Genomic DNA, 23,136 nt, shown 5'->3' on the forward strand with positions numbered 1-23,136 from the left:
TCCTCCAATAATCTCCAATGTGTCCTTAGTTGGTAAATTTATTCACTTGTCACTCTATAGTCGGATTGCTTTGTGCAGATTTAGAGAGGGAGTTCTAGAAAAAGAATTGGGTGTAGGGGAAAATGCATCCGGAGTGAATATGAATTGTCTTTTAATGTTTTATTGATTTTCTCCCCCCCCCACTCCCACCCCTCTTTCCGTAAACACAGGCTTGCAGCAAGCCCCCGGAGGCATTTGGTTTTGAGCAGGCAGTCAGGGAGTACACTCTCCAGAGCTTCGGTGAGATGGCAGATAACTTCAAGTCAGATTATTTCAACATGCCAGTACATGTAAGTATGTTTGATGCCTAACTGCTGCTTATGTGGAATCATTCCAACCAGAGCAGGATTATTTGTGTGTTGTGAAGTAGTTCAAAATCTTCCCACAGAAGATTGCAGTTAACTGAAGCTTACTCAAATCAGATAATTATGATCGGTTTATCCAAAACTAACTGCAAACCAGTACATGGGGTTAGAAATATAAACTTTAATGCCAGTATATAAACAAAATGTTTGTTGCAGACAAATGAACAATTCCCTTGTTAGACAAAAGTGCTGGAGAAATTCAGCGGGTGCGGCAGCATCAATGGAGCGAAGGAAATAGGCAACGTTTTGGCCGAAACCCTGCTTCAGATTTTTTTTGTTATTCTCTTTGTTAGTGCAAACTTATTAATACTTCCAAGTCAGCACCATTGTATATTTGAGCAATGTTTTGGGGGTAAATAGCCTATGAATTTGTTATCTTCCCCAGATTTTACCAGATATGATGGCAATTGTATGGGATATCTTGTGGCAACTGTATGCCCTGAAGTTTTGGGCATTAACACAGCCATGTATTAATCGTGCACAACTATAAATGCTGAAACAGAAATGAAATTACGAGCAAAAACTGTTCAAATTTCTTTGAATTTTAGTATAGAATTTTGGTTTCCCAAACTTGGAGTTGTTTTTATGATTTGCACACATACTTTATGCCACAGAGTGGAGCACATTCACAAGAATGGACTGTCGGGGTGAAGGAGTGTTTTGAGCATTGGGGTTTTCATCTTAAATGAGCAAGCATAAAATGCAAGTTTGGGACGTGTTGTTACAGCTAGTGAGAAATTGATTGGCTCAACATTAGGAAGAAAATGGTTCCGACAATGCAAGTTCTCTAATAAAAGACTGAAAATCCTGGAAATACCAAGTCATCTGTGGAGAGATGATGTTTCATTAATTCTGATGGAAGTCATTGATCTGACGTGAATTTGGCTTCTTTACACAAATTCTGTGAATCCGCTGAATATTTCTAGCAGTTTTCTGTTTTATTTTCTGTTTGCAACAATTAGTGTTATGCATTCATTTTTTCTGGAATTCTGATTTGTATTACACTTGACACAGAGGAATTGGAGATAGAGAGAGAGAGAGAGTAGTTGGGGTCTTAGAGAGAATAGGTGGGAAATGAGGTAGAGTTACAAGTTGCAATAAGGTTGAAATTATTGCACAGATAGCACAATGGGCTAAGAGTTCGGCTGGCAACCGGAAGGTAGCCGGTTCAAATCCCGCTTGGAGTGCATACTGTCGTTGTGTCCTTGGGCAAGACACTTCACCCACCTTTGCCTGTAATGGAATGTACGGCGGCAAGCGCGGGCACACCGCGACGCCCTGTGTCTCCCTTTCAAGGGAGATGCTAAAAATGCATTTCGTTGTCTCTGTACTGTACACTGACAATGACAATAAATTGAATCATTTCAATTTCATTTCATTTCAAATTAAACCAGTAAGGGATGAATAAAGATAACAAAGTTAGCTACTTTTCCAAACACATGTTCAGGCTCTTGAGTGGTGTGGTCAGCATGAACACGACTTTCAGAGGAGATCCCAATTTCTTAGATTTGCTGGTTGGATGTTAACAGGCTGTACTTTCTAGTTTTGAACTGAATGATTCAAAGATGTCATCATCAAAGATTTGCTTATTATGGACATTGAAAATGGGCAAATAAATAATCAGTCAAAGATCCTTCATTACAAAGTAATTGCCAAAAAAAACAGTATCTGATATATGTGCTCCATGATAGAATGTTTTATGTTACTTTTTGACTGATTTTAACGGACCGAGGAGCAAAGTCAGCTTATCAAAATGAAGGTTCCTTGGGACTTTCAATTACACAGTAAATCATCGTTATAATGGATCATTGGAGGGGGGGGGGAATGATGTCAGTTATAACTGAGTAAAAGGCTATATACTAACTTGTTTAATCCAAGGCCGTATGTCTGCATCCAACTCTGAGAAACCTCACTTTGTTGCAGCGGCTGCAAACCCGTGCCCAGTGCAATCTTCTTCTTGCGACTTTGATCTCTCCCCAGCCACCACCTTTCCGCTGTGCTGTGTGCAGCCCATCAGCCACCTCCATGAATGCATGCCTCGGTCCAAACATCTTTATAAACATAGTGCTGGGTAAAATATTAACCCCATAACAAGTATTGTTACTAATGTTCTTTTTCTTCTCATCTCTTTTTCTGTTGTTCCCTCTTCTTTCTCTATCATTCCCACCTTTTCCGCTTCTCGTTGTCCTCTTGCATGTGTGTTGCACTTGTTTTCTCTTGGCCCCTCATTCTGGCACACGCCCACCTTTGCTCTGGCTCTCACTGGTCTGTTCTATTTTCCAACCTATGCACTGATTCTGCTCTTTAACTCTGACCCAAACGCTATCTTCCTCTCGTTTGCTTGCTTTCTTTCACTTTGGCATATACCAATGATGGTCTCCTCCCTATTTCTCTCTGTGGCCTGCTCATTGCCACGTCCTCTCGATCGTTGCTTCTCTCTCTCTCTACCTTTACTTCCTTCACATATAGATGGTCCCAACGGAGCTGGTGGAGAAGGAATTCTGGCGACTTGTCAGTAGCATTGAGGAGGATGTTATTGTGGAGTATGGTGCTGACATCACATCAAAGGAATTTGGCAGTGGATTCCCAATCAAAGAGAACAGAAGGAGGCTGTTACCTGAAGAGGAGGTAAGAGTTTATTGTTAAGTCTTTCCCACATTCTCCACCTTAGCGCCAACTTCCCAACTGGAAAAAGAGTACTGAGGAACTAAATTGAATTGTTCTCATTTCTTCAGTGCTGTATTGGAAAATTAACTCAGCTTGGAGTGCATTGGAGTTGTAGCCATTTGCAGATTGCACCGTATCAAATCGCAAAATCTTCAGAGCATTTGACATTTATCAGAATCAGAAGTACCCATGATTAATTCAGAAGGTTATATTGTTTGCTTGCATTGCCAACATAAATCTCCCAGGTGCTTCAAATAACCTGGCTATATAACTAGTTGATGCTCTGATGATAACTAATTTGTATGACTTTCTGACTCCCAGTAGGCCAGGCAACACCTGTGGAGAGAAAATGAGTTAACATACATGATCTGTCATCAGTATGAGAAAGATTGTAAAGAACCATATATTAAATAGCAGAACAGGAAGTGGAATGACGAGAACAAAAGAAAAGTGATAGGGTGGAGATAAAGAGAAACAGAGAATGGAATGAAAGCTTGTTATTAATAATTTAGCTGCCTTCGAGGAAGTGTCATTTGGGGAAAATGAATGAGAATAGAGGGGAAAAATAAATAATACTGCCAGATAGGAACAGCTAGAAATCTGAACACTGGCAGGTCGGGCAGCATCAGTGGAAAGTAAAGGACTGAGTTAACATTACAGGTTGATGACCTTGCATCAAGCAATGATTTCCCCTGACAGTTGCAATTTTCCCATCCTGTCAGCCTCCTAGTAAATCACAACAGATCAAGCAGTTTTTGTGGTGAGAGAAAAAGATTGATGACCTATCATCAGCACAAGAACATTAAATCAGTACCTCTCTGTACAGATGCTGTCTGACTGCTTTATATGTACAATATAAATATTTTTGCTTCAGATTTTCGACATCAGTGTCTTGCTGTCTGGCTATTATAAATTCCATCTGCGTCCTCTCATTTTACATTCTTCCTTCAGTTTGGTGACCAGAAATGTATGCAGAGCTTAAGTTGTCTAATTTGTATTGTATATTGTTCCATCATAGGCCCACTGCTTTTCTGTGCCTCGGTTAATGAAGGGATAAATTAGTTTTCCTTTCTAATCACCTTATTCATCTGCCAGGCTGCATTTACGAATCTGTCAACATATAATCCGTTTAATTCTCTATAATATTGAGGATCTTACCATTTATTGTGCAATCTGTTGCCTTGTTGCACCTGGTCACATACATCATCTCACACTTGGCAGGATTAAAGTCCATTTGCCATTTTTATGCTCGGATGACCAGATTATCATCTTCACCTTGCTTGCTAGTCATGGAGAACAGTTGTTGTGTTGTCTTAGGCATGTTTGTCATACTTCCTACATTAATTCCACATGATTAAAACAAAACAGCAAAAGGCAAGCTCTGTGAGCCCTGTGGTAATAGCTATTCAGTCACAAAGATATCCATCATTCATTACCCATAACTTCCTGCCACGCTTCAGTTTTGGATCCAATTTTCCATTATTCCTTTGATCCCATGGACATAATAATTTAACCAGACAGCCATATGGGCTGATCTTATAAGCCTAACTAATCCATTTTCAATCAATGTTTTTCTTTCTTTCTAATAGAAACATAGAAATTAGGTGCAGGAGTAGGCCATTCGGCCCTTCGAGCCTGCACCGCCATTCAATATGATCATGGCTGATCATCCAACTCAGTATCCCGTACCTGCCTTCTCTCCATACCCCCTGATCCCCCTAGCCACAAGGGCCAAATCTAACTCCCTCTTAAATATAGCCAATGAACTGGCCTCAACTACCCTCTGTGGCAGAGAGTTCCAGAGATTCACCACTCTCTGTGTGAAAAAAGTTCTTCTCATCTCGGTTTTAAAGGATTTCCCCCTTCTCCTTAAGCTGTGACCCCTTGTCCTGGACTTCCCTAACATCGGGAACAATCTTCCTGCATCTAGCCTGTCCAACCCCTTAAAAATTTTGTAAGCTAATCAAGCTATTCAATTGTTAAGCATAATCTTCCATTAAAAAATACCCTGATTAATCTGTGCGTTTATGAATTAAAGTTTATGGCGTTCTTTGAAATGGATTCCATTAATTTTCCCTTCATTGAAGTTAAACTAATAGACCCATGATTACTTGGTTTATCCCAGTCTCCATTTTAAAAGAGCATTGCAATGTTGGGTGTTCTCTAATCCCATGGCAACGTTACTGTATCCAGAGATGATCATCAAATATATGTCAGTGCCTCTTCACTTTGACACACTCGTACACATATGATTTCATTTATTTAAAGATATTGTTTATGACACTTTTTAAATATTTTTGTTTTGTTTTTTGTATGCTGTTTCACATTTGCTTTTTATTCTTTTATTCTGTTCGAAATAAATAATAAATACATAATAATAAAATAACTTTCCTCCCTTGTTGCTATTAATGGATGGAATGTATTTCGCCTGGTTGTGGAAATATATCCATTTTCACATATACCAAGATAGACAGATGTTAGCATGTTTATATCATCCAATATTTTGCATTGTTCTTCATTAATCACACCAGTTTGGTTTCTCTATTTGGGGAAGGTGGTGCCATTTCATTGATAGACACAAAGTACCTGAGTAACGTAGTGGGTCAGGCAAAATCTTTCGAGAAAAAGGATGGGTGACATTTTGGGTCGATACCCTTCTTCAGATTGAAAGCGGGGGGGTGGGGGGGGTGGTGAAGAGCTCAAGGCGAGAAAAGACCAAGACCAATCAGAGCCTTTCCTAAATGGCCTTAGGCAGGGCATTGCCTGGTAAGCCCATTGTTGACCAGGGAACGTGTCATCTCAAGAGGAAAACAATGTCTCGATGATCTTAAGAGGAAAACATACTAGTACTATGAAGTACCTAGACATAGCATCATATAGCATGAAAACAGACCTTTTGGCCTGACTCGTCCAAGATTTCCCATCTAAGCTGCTCCCATTTGCCAGAGTTTGGCTCATGTTCCTCTAAACTGTTGCTATCCACGTACCTCTTTAAGAGTCTTTCAAATGCAGATGTAGAGCCTGTCGCATCTAACTCCTCTGGCAAATTGTTCTATTGAAAAAGTTGCCCTTGGGTTCCTATTAAATCTTGCCCCTCACCTTATACCTATATGCTATGGTTCTGGATTTGCTTACCCTGGGTAAAATACTATGCATTCAACCTATCTATTCCCCTCATGATTTGATACACCTCTATGAGATCCTTAAACCCTATCTGACACCAAACGTGTTGTCTTTTTGAAGCCAAGTAGGCTCAACATGTTGTTTTGTTTGTTATACAGTCATGAAACAATTTGCATTCTTTGATTTTACATGCTAGTAATTTTTAATCCCTATTTTGCCTTTCCAATTTCCATCCAATATATTGTCCATTTTGTAGCTTTTCTACTGTAGTAAATGCTCGATGCTTAACATGAAATTAATTTTGCTCTATCTTACCACCTGTAGTCATCATGAATGTCTCCCAATCCTCTGAGTCTAATTTACTTTCAAGTTACTGCTTCCAGTCCAATTTAGGCAAATTCAGAATGTTCTCTTCTCATGGCTTGCTGTATACTGGTTGAGAAAGTTCTCCTGAAAGCAGAGGGGAATTTCTGTGCCCTCATTACCATACACTGATTCTCTCGCTTTTTACGAGGGTGTTGCCAGGACTTGAGGGTCCGAACTAGAGCGCAAGCTAGGATTTTATTTCCTGGAGCGCAGGAGTGTAAGAGTTGATCTTATAGAGGTGTGTAAAATCATGAGGGGAATTAATATGATGAATGAAAAGGGACTTTTACCCAGGATAGGAGAATCGGGAACTAGAGGACTATGATTCCTCCCTCCTAGCAGCACAATGAGGATTTGGCTAGTCAGAAGGTCGATGATGCTGGCTCTGTCTCTCCATCCCTTCATGACATTAAGAGAGTTAGTGCTGGCACTTCATAGCTGTAATTGTTGGTCAGCAGGTTGGATGTTTGATTTCAAATACACAATAAACTTCAGTTCCTCGGTGCTGCACAGACGACAAACTGTATGTAAGTCCATGGTTTATTTATCTGGTTGAAGTTGACCCTGGGACTTCTAAGTCTACTGCAACATTCATTACATCTTGAAATTATGAAAAGAGACTTGCGTTGATAATAGAGAACAACTTGGATAAATAATTTTAGTTCACGTGTTCTTAGGTTTCTGGTCTTTGTCTTTTATTCTTGAAATATTTGTGCTGTAGATTGATACTAGTTAAATAAATCTATGCAGCCGGAATGTAAACATATCCATATGTCAATTGGAAAAGAATTAACAAATGTTACTGTTTTCCCCCCCTCCCCACTCGTGTTCACTCTTTGTCTGCCCACCACTGTAATCATCCCCACTTCTCTCTCACCTTCCACCCTGTTCCCATTCCTTCCCTCTGGCCTCTCCACACTATCTGCCCCCTCTCCCTGTTGGATTTCCCATGCTGGCTATCTAAGGAATATGCTAATTCGGGGTGGAATTTGAACAACATGCCAGTCTTGGAGCAGTCTGTATTAACTCACATCAACGCTGACATCTCTGGAATGAAGGTTCCTTGGCTTTACGTGGGAATGTGCTTCTCTTCCTTCTGCTGGCATATTGAAGACCACTGGAGCTACTCCATTAACTTTCTGCACTGGTTCGTAAATATATTGACCTATTGCATAATATTGCTTTCTTCCAATTAGTCCTGAATACATTAAATTTAAGTGTGGTCATTAAAGAATAACATCAAGATAGTATGTGGGTGAGGAATATCTTTTAAAATATACTTCTTGTTGGGTTGTGATACAAATTCGAGTGTTGTATTCATTAAGCCTAAATTAATGTTGTGCAAGTTTTGTTATTAATAATAGCTTTGGAGTTTGTCACATCACAATGATATGTCATAAGACCATAAGTGATAGGAGTAAAATCAAGTCTATTCCGCCACTTAATCATGGCTGATCTATCTCTCCCTCCCAACACCATTCTCCTGCCTTCTTCCCATAATTCTGTCGCACACCTGTCCTGATGCAGGGTCTCAACCCAAAACATTGACCATCCCTCTACCTCCACAGTTGCTATCTAATGTGCTTGGATCCACCAGCAGCTCAATTTTTGTTCCAGATTCTAGAAAAACTAGTCACACTATACTATATATTTTTTCCCCAAAGGCATTGTGCTTTTGTAGATGTGTATTGAGTTTTAGAAACAAAGAACTACAGATGCTGGTTAATTGGTCAATGTACACAAGGTTCTGGAGTAACTCAGGAGGTCAGGCAGCATCTCTGGAGAAGATGAATAGGTGACGTTTTGGGTCGAGTCCCTTCTCAACCCAAAACTTCAGCCATCCATGTTCTCCAGAGATGCTGCCTGACCTGCAGGGTTACTCCAGCATTTTGTGTATTGAGGTTATTGCTAAAACTGTACAAGTTGCCTTTGTAATTAAGTTTCATTTTTCATGCTGTGAAACTGGAAGGATGAACATGCATTTTGTGACTGCATTCACAGGGGCGAACCGAAGACGTGGTATGGGGTGCCGGGATATGCTGCTGAACAACTTGAACTTGTAATGCGGAAGCTGGCTCCAGAGCTCTTCCATTCTCAACCAGACCTGCTGCATCAACTGGTGACCATCATGAATCCTAATATTCTTATGGAGCACGGGGTTCCGGTATGTTCTTCCATTTCTCTCTCTTATACACTCAGCTGCCAAAACTGAGGCCTGAGTCATACAGCGTGGAAATAGGCCCTTTGGCCCAATTTGCCCAACATGTCCAAGCTACATTAGTCCCACATTCCTGTGTTTGGCTCGTATCCTTCCAAACCTGTCCTACCCATGTACCTGTTTCTTTAATGTTGGGATAGTCCCTGCCTCAACTACCTTATCTGGCAGCTCGTTCCATACACCCACCACTCTTTGTGTGAAAAAATTACCCTTCAGATTCCTATTAAATCTTTTCCCCTTCACTTATATCCTCTGGTCCTCGATTCCTATACTCTGGGCAAGAGTATCTACCCTCTCATGATTTTATATACCTCTATAAGATCGCTCCTCATCCTCCTATGCTTCAAGGAATAGAGTCCTAGCCTACTCGACCTCTCCCTTTACCTCGTGTCCTGGCAACATCCTCGTAAATCTTCTTTGTACCCTTTCCAGCTTGACAACATCTTTCCTATAACATGGTGCCCAGAACTAAACGCAATACTCTAAATGCGACCTCACCAACGTCTTGTATAACTGCAGCAGAACTTCCCAACTGCAAAAAATTATAAATGTTGTGGGTTACATGTTCTTCTCTGTAGCCTGGATAAGCTATTCTTAATAGAAATTAAATTTATTTTTGGATTCACCCATTTTATGCTTTTAAACTTAATAGTTTATGGTAGTGAAATTCTCACAGCAAAGTTGAATAAGAAAATTAGCCTTTACAAGAATGATGTGGTTTAATTCAAATAATCATCCCTCAGTTCAGTTTATCCTGTGAGAATTTGGGGTTTGTTGGACACTTCACTTCTGTGAGCCTTGTCTGAAACTTGCAAATATCGTAACCATACCTGTCCATTTCTTGGCGATCGCTTCGCCCAACACCTCCGCTCGGTTCGCAATAACCAACCCGATCTCCCGGTGTCTCAGCACTTCAACTCCCCCTCCCATTCCGAATCCGACCTTTCTGTCCTGGGCCTCCTCCAGGGCCAGAGTGAAGCCCACCATAAATTGGAGGAGCAGCACCTCATATTTTGCTTGGGTAGTTTACACGCCAGCGGTATGAACATTGACATCTCCAGTTTCAGGCAGTCCCTGCTTTCTCCTTCTTTCCCCTCCCCTTCCCAGCTCTCTCAAAGCCCACTGTCTCCGCCTCTTCCTTTCTTCTTCCTGCCCCCCCCACCCCCACATCAGTCTGAAGAAGGGTTTGGACCCGAAATGTCACCTATTTCTTTCGCTCCATAGATGCTGCCTCACCCACTGAGTTTCTCCAGCATTTTTGTCTACCTTATTTTTTAGATAAAGCCACCAAAACTTAACACCAGGTGCAGTCTCATCAAGCCTCTGTGTAATTGCCTTGAGACAGCTTTGTTCGTAATTCCCAAATTATTTTATCATGAAGGCCAATGCACCATTTCCTTTCCAATAATCCCTTGATGCAACTGTATTTTGCCTCTCAATGTCCTGTCCGTATTGATGTTTTGCTCTCTAGTTGAGGAAAATGAACATCTTCAATCATATACATTTTTTTTTAACTCATTCTCAGGTGTTCCGAACAAATCAATGTGCTGGTGAGTTTGTGGTTACTTTCCCGAGAGCTTATCACAGTGGATTCAACCAGGGATACAACTTTGCAGAAGCAGTGAATTTCTGTACTGCAGATTGGGTATGTCTTGTCACTTATCAAAAAATATTTTTAATGAAACGACATTTCAAATGTGTATCTATTTTGTGTGGTATTTGCCACATGTTATGCTCATAGAAAATGTACGTATTCAGTTGAATCTATCAAAGTTGACAGATTGCTGTAGGATCGGCAATCTCAAGATTAAGACAGAATAACCACCAAGAATAGTAATGTATTTCCAAACGTTTGGTGATATGGATGTGAAATTGCAAATTGTTCTCTGGCATCTATTACCTAGTTCACCTATGTGGTCTTAGGCCTGATTTAGAAGATGCTATCCAAGATGCTTAGATGTTGCATATTGTAGATGGAGCACACAATAACCATAGTGAAGGGAATGAATGATTGTGTATTGGATGCCAACAAAACAGGCATCTTGGTCGTGGGTAATGTCAATTATCTTGAATGTTGCTGGAGCTATGCTCATCCAGAAGTGAATCCCATCATCATGCTTTCATGACTTGTGGATGACAGATAATACTTGTTTAAGTTGAGATGTACTGGGATGGGTTATAGGCAGTGCAGTTATTGGGCAAGTTGCAGAATGCATTGTACACTTATTTCGTATTCTGGGAAAGGGTGGCGTGTGCTATAATGATGGTGTGTAATGAGATAAGGAGCCTGTTAAGATGGATCTGCAGGTGATCTGTTTACCTCAGTGAATATTTTCCACAATCTCCATCTAAACACAGGAGGAGATTCCCAATTACCCTATTTGACCCTCTTCTAGCTTTGTCCTTTGAGCAGTATTCCACAAGAAGCTCTAATGCCAGCACTCTCCCAGCACAGGCAGGTGTACTGACTAAAGGACTTTGAAAGCTAGAGATGTGTGCACTGTCAGAGATGCCAGTACCTCTGAATCTAAAGACATTGAGTGATATTGGATCAAGTTCAAGAGATTAAAATATTGCTTAACCTTATACACGGGAAAAAAAATGTATACACTGAAACTAATATAGATGTATAAAAGTAATCATCTAACTTTTCCCACAAGCTGCCTGGTGTCTCCCATTCATTTGAATGGGGGCTGCTGCACTTGCAGCAAGATTAACCTTTCAGAGACTCAATAGGGAGGCTTTGCAGGCTAAAGGTTGGGAAGGATGAAGAAGATTATGCTGTCCTATTGGACTCGTGGTTGGCACACCACTAGCGGTTACAGCAAGGTGCAAGATGCTTGAGAAAATCCCCAGTTAAGCCACCCGCCGATGTCAGCCTGGCCATTTACTTGTTATACCATTACAGTTGGCAGGTTCAATGAGGAATGCAAAAGGGTGTGTTGGGAGTGGTGAATATGCTAAAAAAATATGATGCCACTCTGCCAATGCACGGACATCAAAAACAAAACTCAATAGTACTAAGCAATTTCACAGTCCATGTAATGTGTCAATGCTTAGTATCAACCTTTCTTCGCCATTTGTCTTGGTCTGTATCCCCTCTCCTGTCGCTGCCTTACACAAATGGGAATCTGCACCTGCATTATGCTATAAGTGAGGTGCAGCAATGAAGGAATAGAAGAGGAGGTGCATGTCTCACCTTGAAGGATATGCTACAATGTTTCTAGAGGCAGTGGATTTGTTCCAAATTTATTTTTCCCAAATACAGGTGCACAACCTTTTATCCGAAAGCCTTGGGACCAGACACTTGTCGGATTTCGGACATTTTCGGATTTCCGAATGGAAGATTTTTAGCGTAGATTAGGTAGGTTGCGCGGGCGGCTTGAAAAGTCTGGAGCGGCTGCCTTCTCCCCGGAGACCGGGGAATCATTGTAAATCATTGCATAAATGTTAGTCAGTTAGTTTGGAGGGATTTTATGTGGTGGTGGGGGTGGGGGGTGAAGGGGGAAACTTTAATTCTTAGTCCCCTACCTGGTCGGCGACTCCCAACATCGCGGAGCTGGGGGCTCCGTCCGGCCGCGGGCGCCGCCGGTTGGAGCTCCGACCCCGGCAACTCTACCCCTGGCTGCGAGGCGCTCCAAATCCAGCGCCGCCCGCGGCCGGACGCCTGCAGCCCCAGCTGGGAGTTGGCGGCCACAGCGTTGCGGAGCTTACTGCACGGCGACCCGGTAAGGCATTGACTGTTCCCCGCCTCTCCGACCAGGTAGGGGACTAAGAATTAAAGTTTACCCCTTCAACCCCCCCCCCCCCCCCCTTCACATAAAAGCCCTCCAAACTAACTGACTAACATTTAAGCAATGATTTACAGATGTTTATGTGTCTCCCCGGTCTCCGGGGAGGAGGCAGCCGCTACAGTAGTACAGACCTGGGTTGACCGTGAGTCGTTTCGGGTCAAACGCCAGCTTTCGTGTGCAGACGACATCCTGGAAAAAAATGGCCGGTTTTTGGAGTTTTTCGGTTTCCAGAACTCCGGATAAAAGGTTGTGCACCTGCACCACTCTTTCATAAATGATCTAAATGGCATATTAGAATTATGTATTATCACATTAGTTATCCGAGTATCTAAGGTATCTCTTGGATTGTTATACCTGTAAATGGTATACTTACTTTTAAGCTGGGAACATTTTAATTTTATGGTGGACTGTCACTTTCAGGAATTTATTCTGTGGCTTCAATTGATTTCAGCTCCCCATGGGTCGGCAGTGTGTCAGCCATTATCGGCGTTTGCACCGATACTGCGTGTTTTCACATGAAGAACTGATCTGCAAAATGGCAGCTGATCCAGAGGGTTTGGATGTTGAGTTAGCAGCTGCTGTCTACAAAGAGATGCTGACGATGATTGAGGAGGAGAGGCAATTGAGGAAGACAGTCTTCCAGATGGTATGCACAAATTCGTAGAATAAACCTGTGGTAATGGTCCATTTGGCGATCGTGCTTGTTCTGGCTCTTCTAAAGATGTCTGATTGTTCGTGATTTTCACTGCAAATCCCAGCAGTACCAGCAGTTACATAATCGTAAATGGTTTCCTGATGAGTTTGTTGTTCCTATTGCCGTCCGTATCCTTCGCCCTGCTGCCCCAGCACAAGGCAGCGAAGAAGATGGCCACCGATTGGTAGAGCATCTGCAGAATCTTACTGCAGACATTGAGGAGGCGGTGCCTTCTCAAAATGTACAGCCAGCTCTGCCCGTTCTTGTACAGGGCCTCGGCGTTCTGGACCAGTCCAGTTTACTGTCCAGGTACACTCCAAGGTAAATTGCACATCCACACTACTGATGGAGACGGGGGACAGGGGTGTTCCTCTCCTCCTAAAGTCCACCACCAACTGCTTCGTATTGTCGGTGTTGAGCTGCAGGTTATTCAGCCCACACCATTCAACAAAGTCGTTGACTACGCCTCTGTATTCAGTTTCCCTCCCCTCACTGATGCAGCCCACAATTGCAGTCGTCTGAAAACCTCTGCAGGTGGCAGGAGACGGAGTTATATCTGAAGTCCGAGATGTAGATGGTAAACAGGAAGTGAGAGAGGACCGTCCCCTGTGTGGCCCCAGTGTTGCTCATCAACATGTCTGAGGCACAGGAAAATTGAAGAGAATGAACTCAATGGAACATGTAAAAACTGTGATATGGAGGTCATAGTTGAAGGAAATGAAGAGCAGATCAGATGGTCATAGAGAAAGTCAGATAATTGTACAGCATAGAAAAATGCCTTTCAGCTCAACGCGTCCACACCGACTGATGCCTATTAATGCTGATGACATTTCCCCACATTAGGCAGATATCCCTCTATTCCTTTCCTCGTCCAAATGCATTTTAAACACTAATTGTATCTGTATTTTCCACTTCTACTGGCATTTCATTCCATATAATAAATTTCCCCCTTCGATCTTCATTGTTAGTGGGGGGGGCGGGGAAACAGAACCAATAATCCAGTTAGATTAACCTGCAGCAAAACTGGACCATTAAATTATCAAACCATGTAAAAGTGCACGTTAAAGTGGCATTTGCACTCTTGGCAACACATAATTTAAAAAATAAGTAGCATATAAATCAGAAAACTGGTAAGGGAGCAAGATTATACGAACAGGCTAATCAAATTAACACAGGTTGAAATTTGGAAGAAAGAATGCTGTGTGGTGTTATAAATCAAATGGTGTATTTAAAGGTAATGCAACATCAGGGACCTGGGGCTTTACATCTATGAGTCTATGACCAGTATACATTGATAAGACTTAAGAAACCTGTGGTTTTTTGGCTTGATATATAAATATATAGTGTGAATGAATGAGGGAATGTACATTTTATTTTTGAATCTTCATAATTAATTTGTTTTATTATCTCATTTGGAGTGTTTTGTCTAACTCATAAGATATAGGCATGTCAGGACTTGCACCAGGACTAAAATTGCGCAGTGAAGAAAAGCTGGTATACTTGTCGCCAAAACAGAATGTTTAGGGTTTGATAGAGTATTACTACAAATTATGTTAAGGTGCTTTGATACCTGACAAAAGTACCATTGCAGTGATGTCTTAAATGCTGATCTGAAATATATTACCTTGTGGAAAGGAAATTGGATTTAAATTTGTAAAGGTAGACAACTGCGGAGTTAGGGGAACACGAGTAGGATAGTGGGACTGATTGGTTATTTTTGTCAAAGGCTGCGCTGAGCCAAATGGCCATCAACTGTGGATAATTGAATGTCATAGCTGGCATAGTTAGTACTTTGGTAAGTTTATGAATGCTGGCCACAAAGATTTGATTATCTCAAACCCAAAATGGAGAATGAGATCTTATTCTCACTGTTTTTATGAAGTCGGCTGCTAAGTTTAAGAAATTATTTTTTTAAATTTATTTGCAGGGTATAATTGATTCTGAACAGGAGGCATTCGAGTTGTTACCAGATGATGAGCGGCAGTGCGAGACATGTAAGACCACATGCTTCCTGTCTGCTGTTACATGCATCTGTGACCCCAGTAGGCTGGTGTGCCTTTATCACGTTAAAGATCTTTGCAGCTGTCCAGTGAAAAAACGTTGTCTCAGGTAAAAAGGATGATTTTAACATATCTTGTGTCATTCTGAACTAATACATATTCCAACGTGTAAGGCAGCAACTCTACCCCAGCACCGCCGTGGATTTAAAGAATATAAGTTGTAAAGATTGTGTACGTGAATGTACAAGAATAGATTCTTGGAGGTAAAGCTGAAGTAAAGCATTAAGTCTGTTTTGTTTGCCTTGGTCTTGTGGAAGGAGAACACCACACATTCTCCAGTCTATTCAAACAATACAATTCCTCCACTTTGGAGCAAATATTGTCAGTACTGTCTGTCATGGTTCTGGTTAATGGGTGTCTCTCAGAATTGGAAACAGTTTGAATTAGTGTAACCCGAGATCTGCACTTTGTCCACATTAGTTTTGGATAAACAGAACAAGTCTTGGGAATAAAGGCTAGTTCACTAATGACGTGGCCCAGTAGGTGAAATATGTAATTTGCTTAGGAAAGAACTGCAGATGCTGGTTTAAATCGAACATAGACACAAAATGCTCAGTAACTCAGCGGAACAGGCAGTATCTCTGGAGAGAAGGAATGGGTGACGTTTCAGGTCGAAGAAGGGTCTCGACCCGAAACGTCACTCATTCCTTCTCCCCAGAAATGCTGCTTCTCCTGCTGAGTTACTCCAGCATTTTGTGTAAATCTCAGATGTCATTTGCTGTTTGACATGATGAATTTCAGGAATAAAGATGTTTGAGAATGTGCACACTGTTACAGATTACTAAAAGGTTTTTATCTCTCACCGAAACTAGGTACCGTTATACACTGGATGAGCTACCATCTATGCTTTATGGGGTGAAAGAACGTGCCCAGTCGTATGACACCTGGGTGAGTAAAGTGGGAGAAGCCTTGGAAGCGGAACTTAATCACAAGAAAGGTGTGTATTTTTAACCAGGTTTACCATTTATTTTTCCCACCCTTCCCATCTCTACCACATACACTGTCTCCTGATCAAGTGGTGCGCTGTATATTTATTGTCCACGACAAACTTACATCAGCCATTCGTGAGGTAAAATTTGACCATAATGGCATTTCTCAAATATGGATAACCTTTAGCAAAATAAGCAGTGATTAAAAGTCTACAATGGGCTAAAGTGATCAAAATAAATAAATGCATCCTCAAAATAAATAGTTTTATCCAAGAATGCAGACAAGAAAGGTATTTGCAAAACACTTTATGATAATAATGGTTACATGACACTAACTGGGCCAGTGCTATGGTGCCATAAGATTACGGTAATAATGCTTCAAACACAGGAAGATAACAATGATCAAAAAAGCAACCTGCCAACTCTTTAAGCTTCAATACCATGTTATGACTTCAATTATTGGAAGTGAACTTGAGGATCAATGGTGAACTATTTACTCTGGATTCAGTGATTGGAAGGGATGGACATGCTTGACCAGCCTTCTTATTCACTGTGGTTCAACCACTGACCCTGACAACTTTGTACCACCCTCCAGCTTGAACAATACCATTACTTTGAATTGTTGTTTTTCATTTGCTTGCTAACTTGTTTTGTGCACAAGGCCATAGAGAACAACTCATTTGAAATCTCTCTTCATTTCAATCGAAGTCTGCTTTTTGGATCATCTTGCCTACATTGTACATAATTTACAAATCACTCACTCACTACATATCGGTGCGTCCAAATTTCCACATTGCAACATGCCCTCCTACCTATTTTTATGTAATCAGCAATCGTGGATACGAGCACTCTGCCTGCTCCAGGTCATTAATATTGAAAATAAATATTTGAAGGATAAAGACTATTACGGTGCATTCCACCAGTTCAAACTCCAGTCTGAAGAAGACATATTTCAACTCACTGCTTCTATATGATAAGCAGTCTTCATTCCGTCCCAACACACTCCTCCCAATACCACCAGGCTTTGTTTTGTTCACTAGCCTTTTATCTGGAACCTTATCGAATGCCTTTTGGAAATCCAGGTCGACATCCACAGAGTTACCCTCATCCAATTCGGCTTGTTATATTCGTGAAGAATTCCAAATAATTATTTAAACATAATTTTTCTTTCATAAAACTCTGAAGTGGTTTTAGAGCATCAACCGTTTCAAAGTGGGTCTTTCTTATTTGATTATATAGTCCAGCTATCTCTCAGCAACAGTTGTTAAGCTGTTTCCCAATTTTTGTGTTCTCCTTTGAAAAGGGCATCACATTGCTGTTTCAAGAACTTCAACCAATGACTCTACAACTGTATTGTTTAAAATCATTAAACAATAGTCCCATTAATGTCCCATAAGTACTAAATGACAGCACTTTTGCTTGAAAATTATTCATTTAAAAGCAGAATATTTTTGCTTGGCAGCACTCAAGAAGATCAATAGTTTAAAAAAACATTCCTTCCAGAATTTGATCAGCTAACAATCGGGATCGGAAAAATGAATAAATAATGAACATATCTGCAAATGATGTTAACACAGCAACCTCACAGGTGCATGTTAATGAGATGTGACAATCTATTATGATTGCACAGGATTTATTTGTATCCAGATGCATTGCTAGTTAAATGCCATAGATCACCTTACAAGATCCATAAAAGGCACCAATGTGACTCACGGCCACCTTACAGAGACACTCTAAAGGATAAGATGTTGCTGTGAGGTGTTCCCAACCACCAGCTTAATCAGCTCTAAAAGCATCTCAAGGAATTCTATGTATTTAAAACTCTATGTCACAAGTTTCTTGGTAGGAGAATCATTTATGTCCCATTGTGGAATTGTTGCCCGTGATGTCAGCTGACAACATACAGTACACCCATTGATTTTTATTCATCTCCTTTCATAGCAATGATAACATTATTCCTACAACTCCAATTGATGGATAAGCAAGAAAACATTTACTCACTCTGGGTGGGTTGTTATACAGAACAACTCTGAGATGCTGCACTGTTTCTGTGCATTTGTAAGATAGGAATACAACTAATGCTTATGAACCTATATTTTTAAATAGCGAGTCAAGAATATTTAGTTGTCATATGTACCGACAATGAAATTCATCCTTGCAGCAGTTTAACAGGATGTAAATGCAATAAACACAGATGATAATCAAAAAATTGCAATAACCACAATACTGGTGCAAAAGAACCCCAAAGTCCTAAATACAACTGAAGCAAGGCCATAGAAGTTCATAGTTGATGTTAATATTGTGTGGTGTTCAAGAGCCTGATGGTTGTTGGGAAGAAGCTATTCTTGAACCTGATGGTTGAATTGTGTGTGATTTCACACTTATTTTAATAGCCCAGTGAGGAATAGGAACATAGAACATAGAAAATAGGTGCAGGAATAGGCCATTCGGCCCCCTCGAGCCAGCACCGCCATTCAATGTAATCATGGCTGATCATCGAAAATCAGTACCCCAGCCTTGCTTTCTCCCCATATACATTGATTCCGTTAGCCCTAAGAGCTAAATCTAACTGTCTTGAAAACATCTAGTAAATTGGCCTCCACTGCTTCCACGGCAGAAAATTCCACAGATTCACACTGATAGGCGCTGAGGGAGTAAATGGAAGTTAATCATTTACAGTTTCTGCGGATTTGGAGTGGTGATGTATTATCTTGCTCCTGACCAGATCTTTGTGAACTGAAAACTCGGTTGGATGAGGCGGAAGACAAGAAATTCCCTGAGAATGACCTGCTGCGACAGTTGCGAACTGCTGTGAAAGAGGCAGAAACCTGCGCGTCCATCGCCCAACTGCTGGTCAGCAGAAAGCAGCGTACCAGGTATGTAGTTTGAAACACATGTAGTTATTAATTGAGTCAAGCAACAAAAGTTTGGTGTCGTTAAACTCCAAAATTTAACAAACTTCGAGAAGTTCCCTCATGTTAGGCTGGTCCAAAGATAAAGTCATATAGGATTCTCCGTGAGTTGGCAAGTTGGATGCAGAATTGGCTTAGTTCTAGAAGACGGAGGGTTGTGGTGTATGCGTGTTTTTGTGACTGGAGATCTGTGATCAGGGGTGTTCTGCAAGAATCAGTGTGGGGACAGGAAAGAAAGTGTATCGGTTTATTATTTCCCCATGAACCAAAATACATTGAAAAGCTGCTTTGCATGCCATCCAGCCAGATCGCACCATGCACAGGTTACACAACATGTTGTTGCAGCAACAGAGAAAGTACAGGTAAAAAGAGTGCAAGGGCCGCAACGGGGTGGATTGGGAGATCGAGATTATGGGAGATCTTGATTGGTTATCAAGAGCCTGATAACAGCGGGGAAGAAGCTGTTCTTGAATTTGATGGAATGTGCTTTCAAGGTTTTGTACCTTCTGCCTGACAAGAGGGGAGACGAGATAATAATCGGGTTGTGAATGGTCCTTGATTTTGTTGACAGACTACTTTGCTGAGGCAAAGATGGAGTCAAAGTGGGAGGCTGGTTTGCGTGATGAACTGTGCTGAGTTCATAATTCGCTGCCGTTTCCTGCAGTGATAGGCGGAGCAGTTGCCATCCCAAGCTACATTGCAGGGTGCACTCTATTTTGCATCTGTAAGAGTGACCTGATAGTAACATATAAAAATTATGGGAGGCATAGATAAGGTAGATAGCCAGAGTATTTTTCCCGGGGGGAAATGAAAGAACCTTGTGGGCATAGGTTTCAAATAAAAAAGAGGGGAAATGTTTAAAGGAGATTTGTGGGCCACATTTGTTCTGCACAGATAATGATAGATAGCTGCCAGAGGTGCACATTGGCAGGTGCGGGCAACACAGTGGTGCAGCAGTAGAATTGCTGCCTTACAGCGCTGGAGACCCAGGTTCGGTGCTGTCTACGGGTGCTGTCTGTATGGAGTTTGTACGATCTCCCTGTGACCGAGTGGGTTTTCGACGGGTGTTCTAGTTTCCTCTCACACTCCAAAGACGTACAATTTTGTAGGTTAATTGGCTTCTGTGAATTGTCCTTAAAGTGTAGAATATTGCTAGTTTAAGGGGTTATCACTGGTTGGCGCAGACTTGGTGGGACATAGGACCTGTTTCCATGCTGTATCTCTGAAGTCTAGTGGTAAAAGTGGATATTATAGCATTGTTTAAGAGCCATTATATTTGGTGCAGACATGGTGGGCTGAAGGGCTTGTTCCTGTACTGCACATTTTTATTTTCAGTTTGACAGTTTTGGGAATGCCTGGTCACTAGATGAAATGACTAAAAAAAAAGCCTGTTAAAGTACAAATAACTTGTTGACGAATGGGACATTATCTGGGTGCTTGATCAAAGGAATGCTTTGATATGATTAGATACTGAATCATGTCATGAACCTCTTGTCAGGTTGGTCATAAAGTATTGGTTAAAGGTTTATAGGATTGGTAAGGAAAATGCTTATCCGTTATGTGCACTTTGCAAATGTATGATGCAGGTCACAATAATGCTTAGTGTGTCAAAACATTGTACGAATTGCAGCTTTTAAGTCATCCTGGAACTATCTCAATGACTTCCTTGCATATGCTCGAATAAATAGACAAACAAAGGGGCTTAACTTTCAACTGGTAGTTGTGGTGGTTGAAGTCAGACAATGCTCCTCAATCTTCCGATAGACATTCTTCATTTGATGAAAGCATTAGTTGACGTGATTTCCACACATTCATTGAGAAGATGGTCCTGTCTTCATTCCAAGGTTCACACTCCTCTGTGTTTTGTGGCACAAGCATTGTGCTGAGTGGTACTGGTTCAGGATAAACGTAAAACAGAAAATACATGTCAAGCCACACTCATGGGAAGTGAAACTGAATTAACTTTGCTGATTAATGACCTCTCATCGAAATTATCAACAGCTTAATGTTAACACTGCTTTTCTTTCTACTATTGCTGTGTGGCCTGTTAAATATTTTTCAGCATTTTCGGTTTGACGTTTTTCTTCTTTTAATGTATTTTAGATCAAAACCAGAGAGTGGAAAAACTCGCACAAAGCTAACTGTCCATGAGTTGAAAGCATTTGTGCAGCAATTGTACAGCCTGCCTTGTCTCATTAGCCAAACTCGACTGGTTAAGGTAAGCATTTAATGAAGACAAGTGTGTGTATCACCTCTATCTTTAGGGGTAAATGAATAAAAGATCAATTGAGAATAACATGCCACAAAATACGAATCCTACCCCAAATTACTGAGCTTCCCTTCAGATAACCCAATCAAGTATTTCTTAGAATCATAAAATGAATGAGTTGAATTGTGTTTTTTTTGTCCCATAATATATGTTGGCCAAAGTATACTTAAAAAAATAATCTCCTGTTCATAAAATATAAAGATTTTTTGTGAACATTCAACAAGTTTAATGACATGTTCTCAAGCAATTTTTATGTATAAACCTAATTTGTCTCTTTCCAATTAAAAACTAGGTTATTGAAGTGATTACCATTCAATCCATGATTTGAGAAATGTTGCTCATTCAGATTAATTGGGTAACACTCGAGTACCATTACCTGTCTTTTGTATTGTTAGCTTTTTGTACTAGTTGCGTGATGGCCAAATGCTAAACACTTCAGCAGCACAAATCTCCAGGCAGTACCTCGTGCAGGAGTGCGGCTCTTGTGGTTTGCACTATGTAATATTAGAGTTTACTATGATTTGAACATTAAGAACATGGGAGAGGGTCAGTCGTGATGGCACTTGAAAGAAAACTTTTAATTCAAGCAGCTTCTGTTTCTGACTTGCAGTTAAAAATCAATCCCTGTTTAATATTCTATCAGATCAACTCTCTTCACTATTCTGTTCCCTCTCACTGAAGCCCACTTTGCTGGACTCTATTGGTTGCAGTTTCTCACCTTTGTTCTTAATCTTGGATAATTTCGAAGTGATTTCCCTGCACCCTCAATCTTCTATTTCCTGACTTTATATAGCCACAAATCATCAGCTTACCAAGTTGACAAATCTATGATCTGACTGCTATATTCAATTGCTCTTCACTCCTTGCTATTTTCTAGCTTAATGCCTTCATGGCACTCTGCTTCTCTTTGTGTCTGTAAGGCTATCTGTTATGCATCCGAGTTTGTCTGGTTCTCAGCAACAACTTAATCCAATAATTCCAACATGGGAAAATACCCGAAGGCTGATGAATGAGGAATAACAGTTGTAGAGCCAAAGGAATAGCAATTTGCTAAGATGAACAAAAGTTCAGTCAACATAGTTAAGGAGGACTGTAATGAAAGTGGGAGCACCAGACAGATACAAGGAAGGATTTTTAAAACATGGCGGTTGATGACACAAAAAATAAATGATCAGGAACAAGATGAAGTGAGTTTTCATAGACAAGAGGTTATTGCAGATGCAGATGGTAAAGATATGGAGGAGTCTATGTACTTCAATGTGAAAATCAAATTGAAAATGTTAGGGAGCATGCTTATAATGAATAATCAGATGGATGGGTGGGAATAATGTGGCTGGAACTGTTTAAGGAAGGCACCATTGAATAACAGTTCAGTCGTTTCTAGTTACAAATTTGTTTCTTAATTTAAAAAAATTGTTTCAAATCAGCATGAGAAAGTGTCTGCGGGGGGGGGGGGGGGGGGGGGGGGGGGGGGGTAGATCATCAGATCAATTTAGTTTGTCATGTGTACTGAGGTACACTGAAAAGCTTTTATTGCCTGATATTCAGTCAGCAAAAATGCAATACATGATTACATCGAGGCATTTACAGTGTATATATACATTGTCATTGAATAACGTTTAGTGCAAGCTAAAGCCAGTAAATTCTGATCAGATAGTCTGAGGGTCACCAATGAGGTAGATAATAGTTCAGGACTGCTC

The 23,136-nt window shown here is 40.8% G+C and overlaps 1 protein-coding gene across 1 annotated transcript in view; it reads left to right on the forward strand.

Annotated features, from left to right (window-relative positions):
- The window catches only part of kdm5a (lysine (K)-specific demethylase 5A), a 112,170-nt gene that overhangs the window by 65,587 nt on the left and 23,447 nt on the right, over nucleotides 1-23,136 (forward strand). Inside the window, exons 10-19 of the mRNA XM_055650919.1 lie at nucleotides 210-329; nucleotides 2,874-3,032; nucleotides 7,526-7,707; nucleotides 8,562-8,724; nucleotides 10,304-10,423; nucleotides 13,024-13,218; nucleotides 15,194-15,375; nucleotides 16,139-16,263; nucleotides 18,981-19,131; nucleotides 21,271-21,385. Coding sequence (XP_055506894.1) covers nucleotides 210-329; nucleotides 2,874-3,032; nucleotides 7,526-7,707; nucleotides 8,562-8,724; nucleotides 10,304-10,423; nucleotides 13,024-13,218; nucleotides 15,194-15,375; nucleotides 16,139-16,263; nucleotides 18,981-19,131; nucleotides 21,271-21,385 — 1,512 coding nt within the window. The remainder of the gene's footprint in view (nucleotides 1-209; nucleotides 330-2,873; nucleotides 3,033-7,525; nucleotides 7,708-8,561; nucleotides 8,725-10,303; nucleotides 10,424-13,023; nucleotides 13,219-15,193; nucleotides 15,376-16,138; nucleotides 16,264-18,980; nucleotides 19,132-21,270; nucleotides 21,386-23,136) is intronic.

This window comes from Leucoraja erinacea, chromosome 19 (assembly GCF_028641065.1).
Source record: "Leucoraja erinacea ecotype New England chromosome 19, Leri_hhj_1, whole genome shotgun sequence".
NCBI classification, from domain to species: Eukaryota; Metazoa; Chordata; class Chondrichthyes; order Rajiformes; family Rajidae; genus Leucoraja; species Leucoraja erinaceus.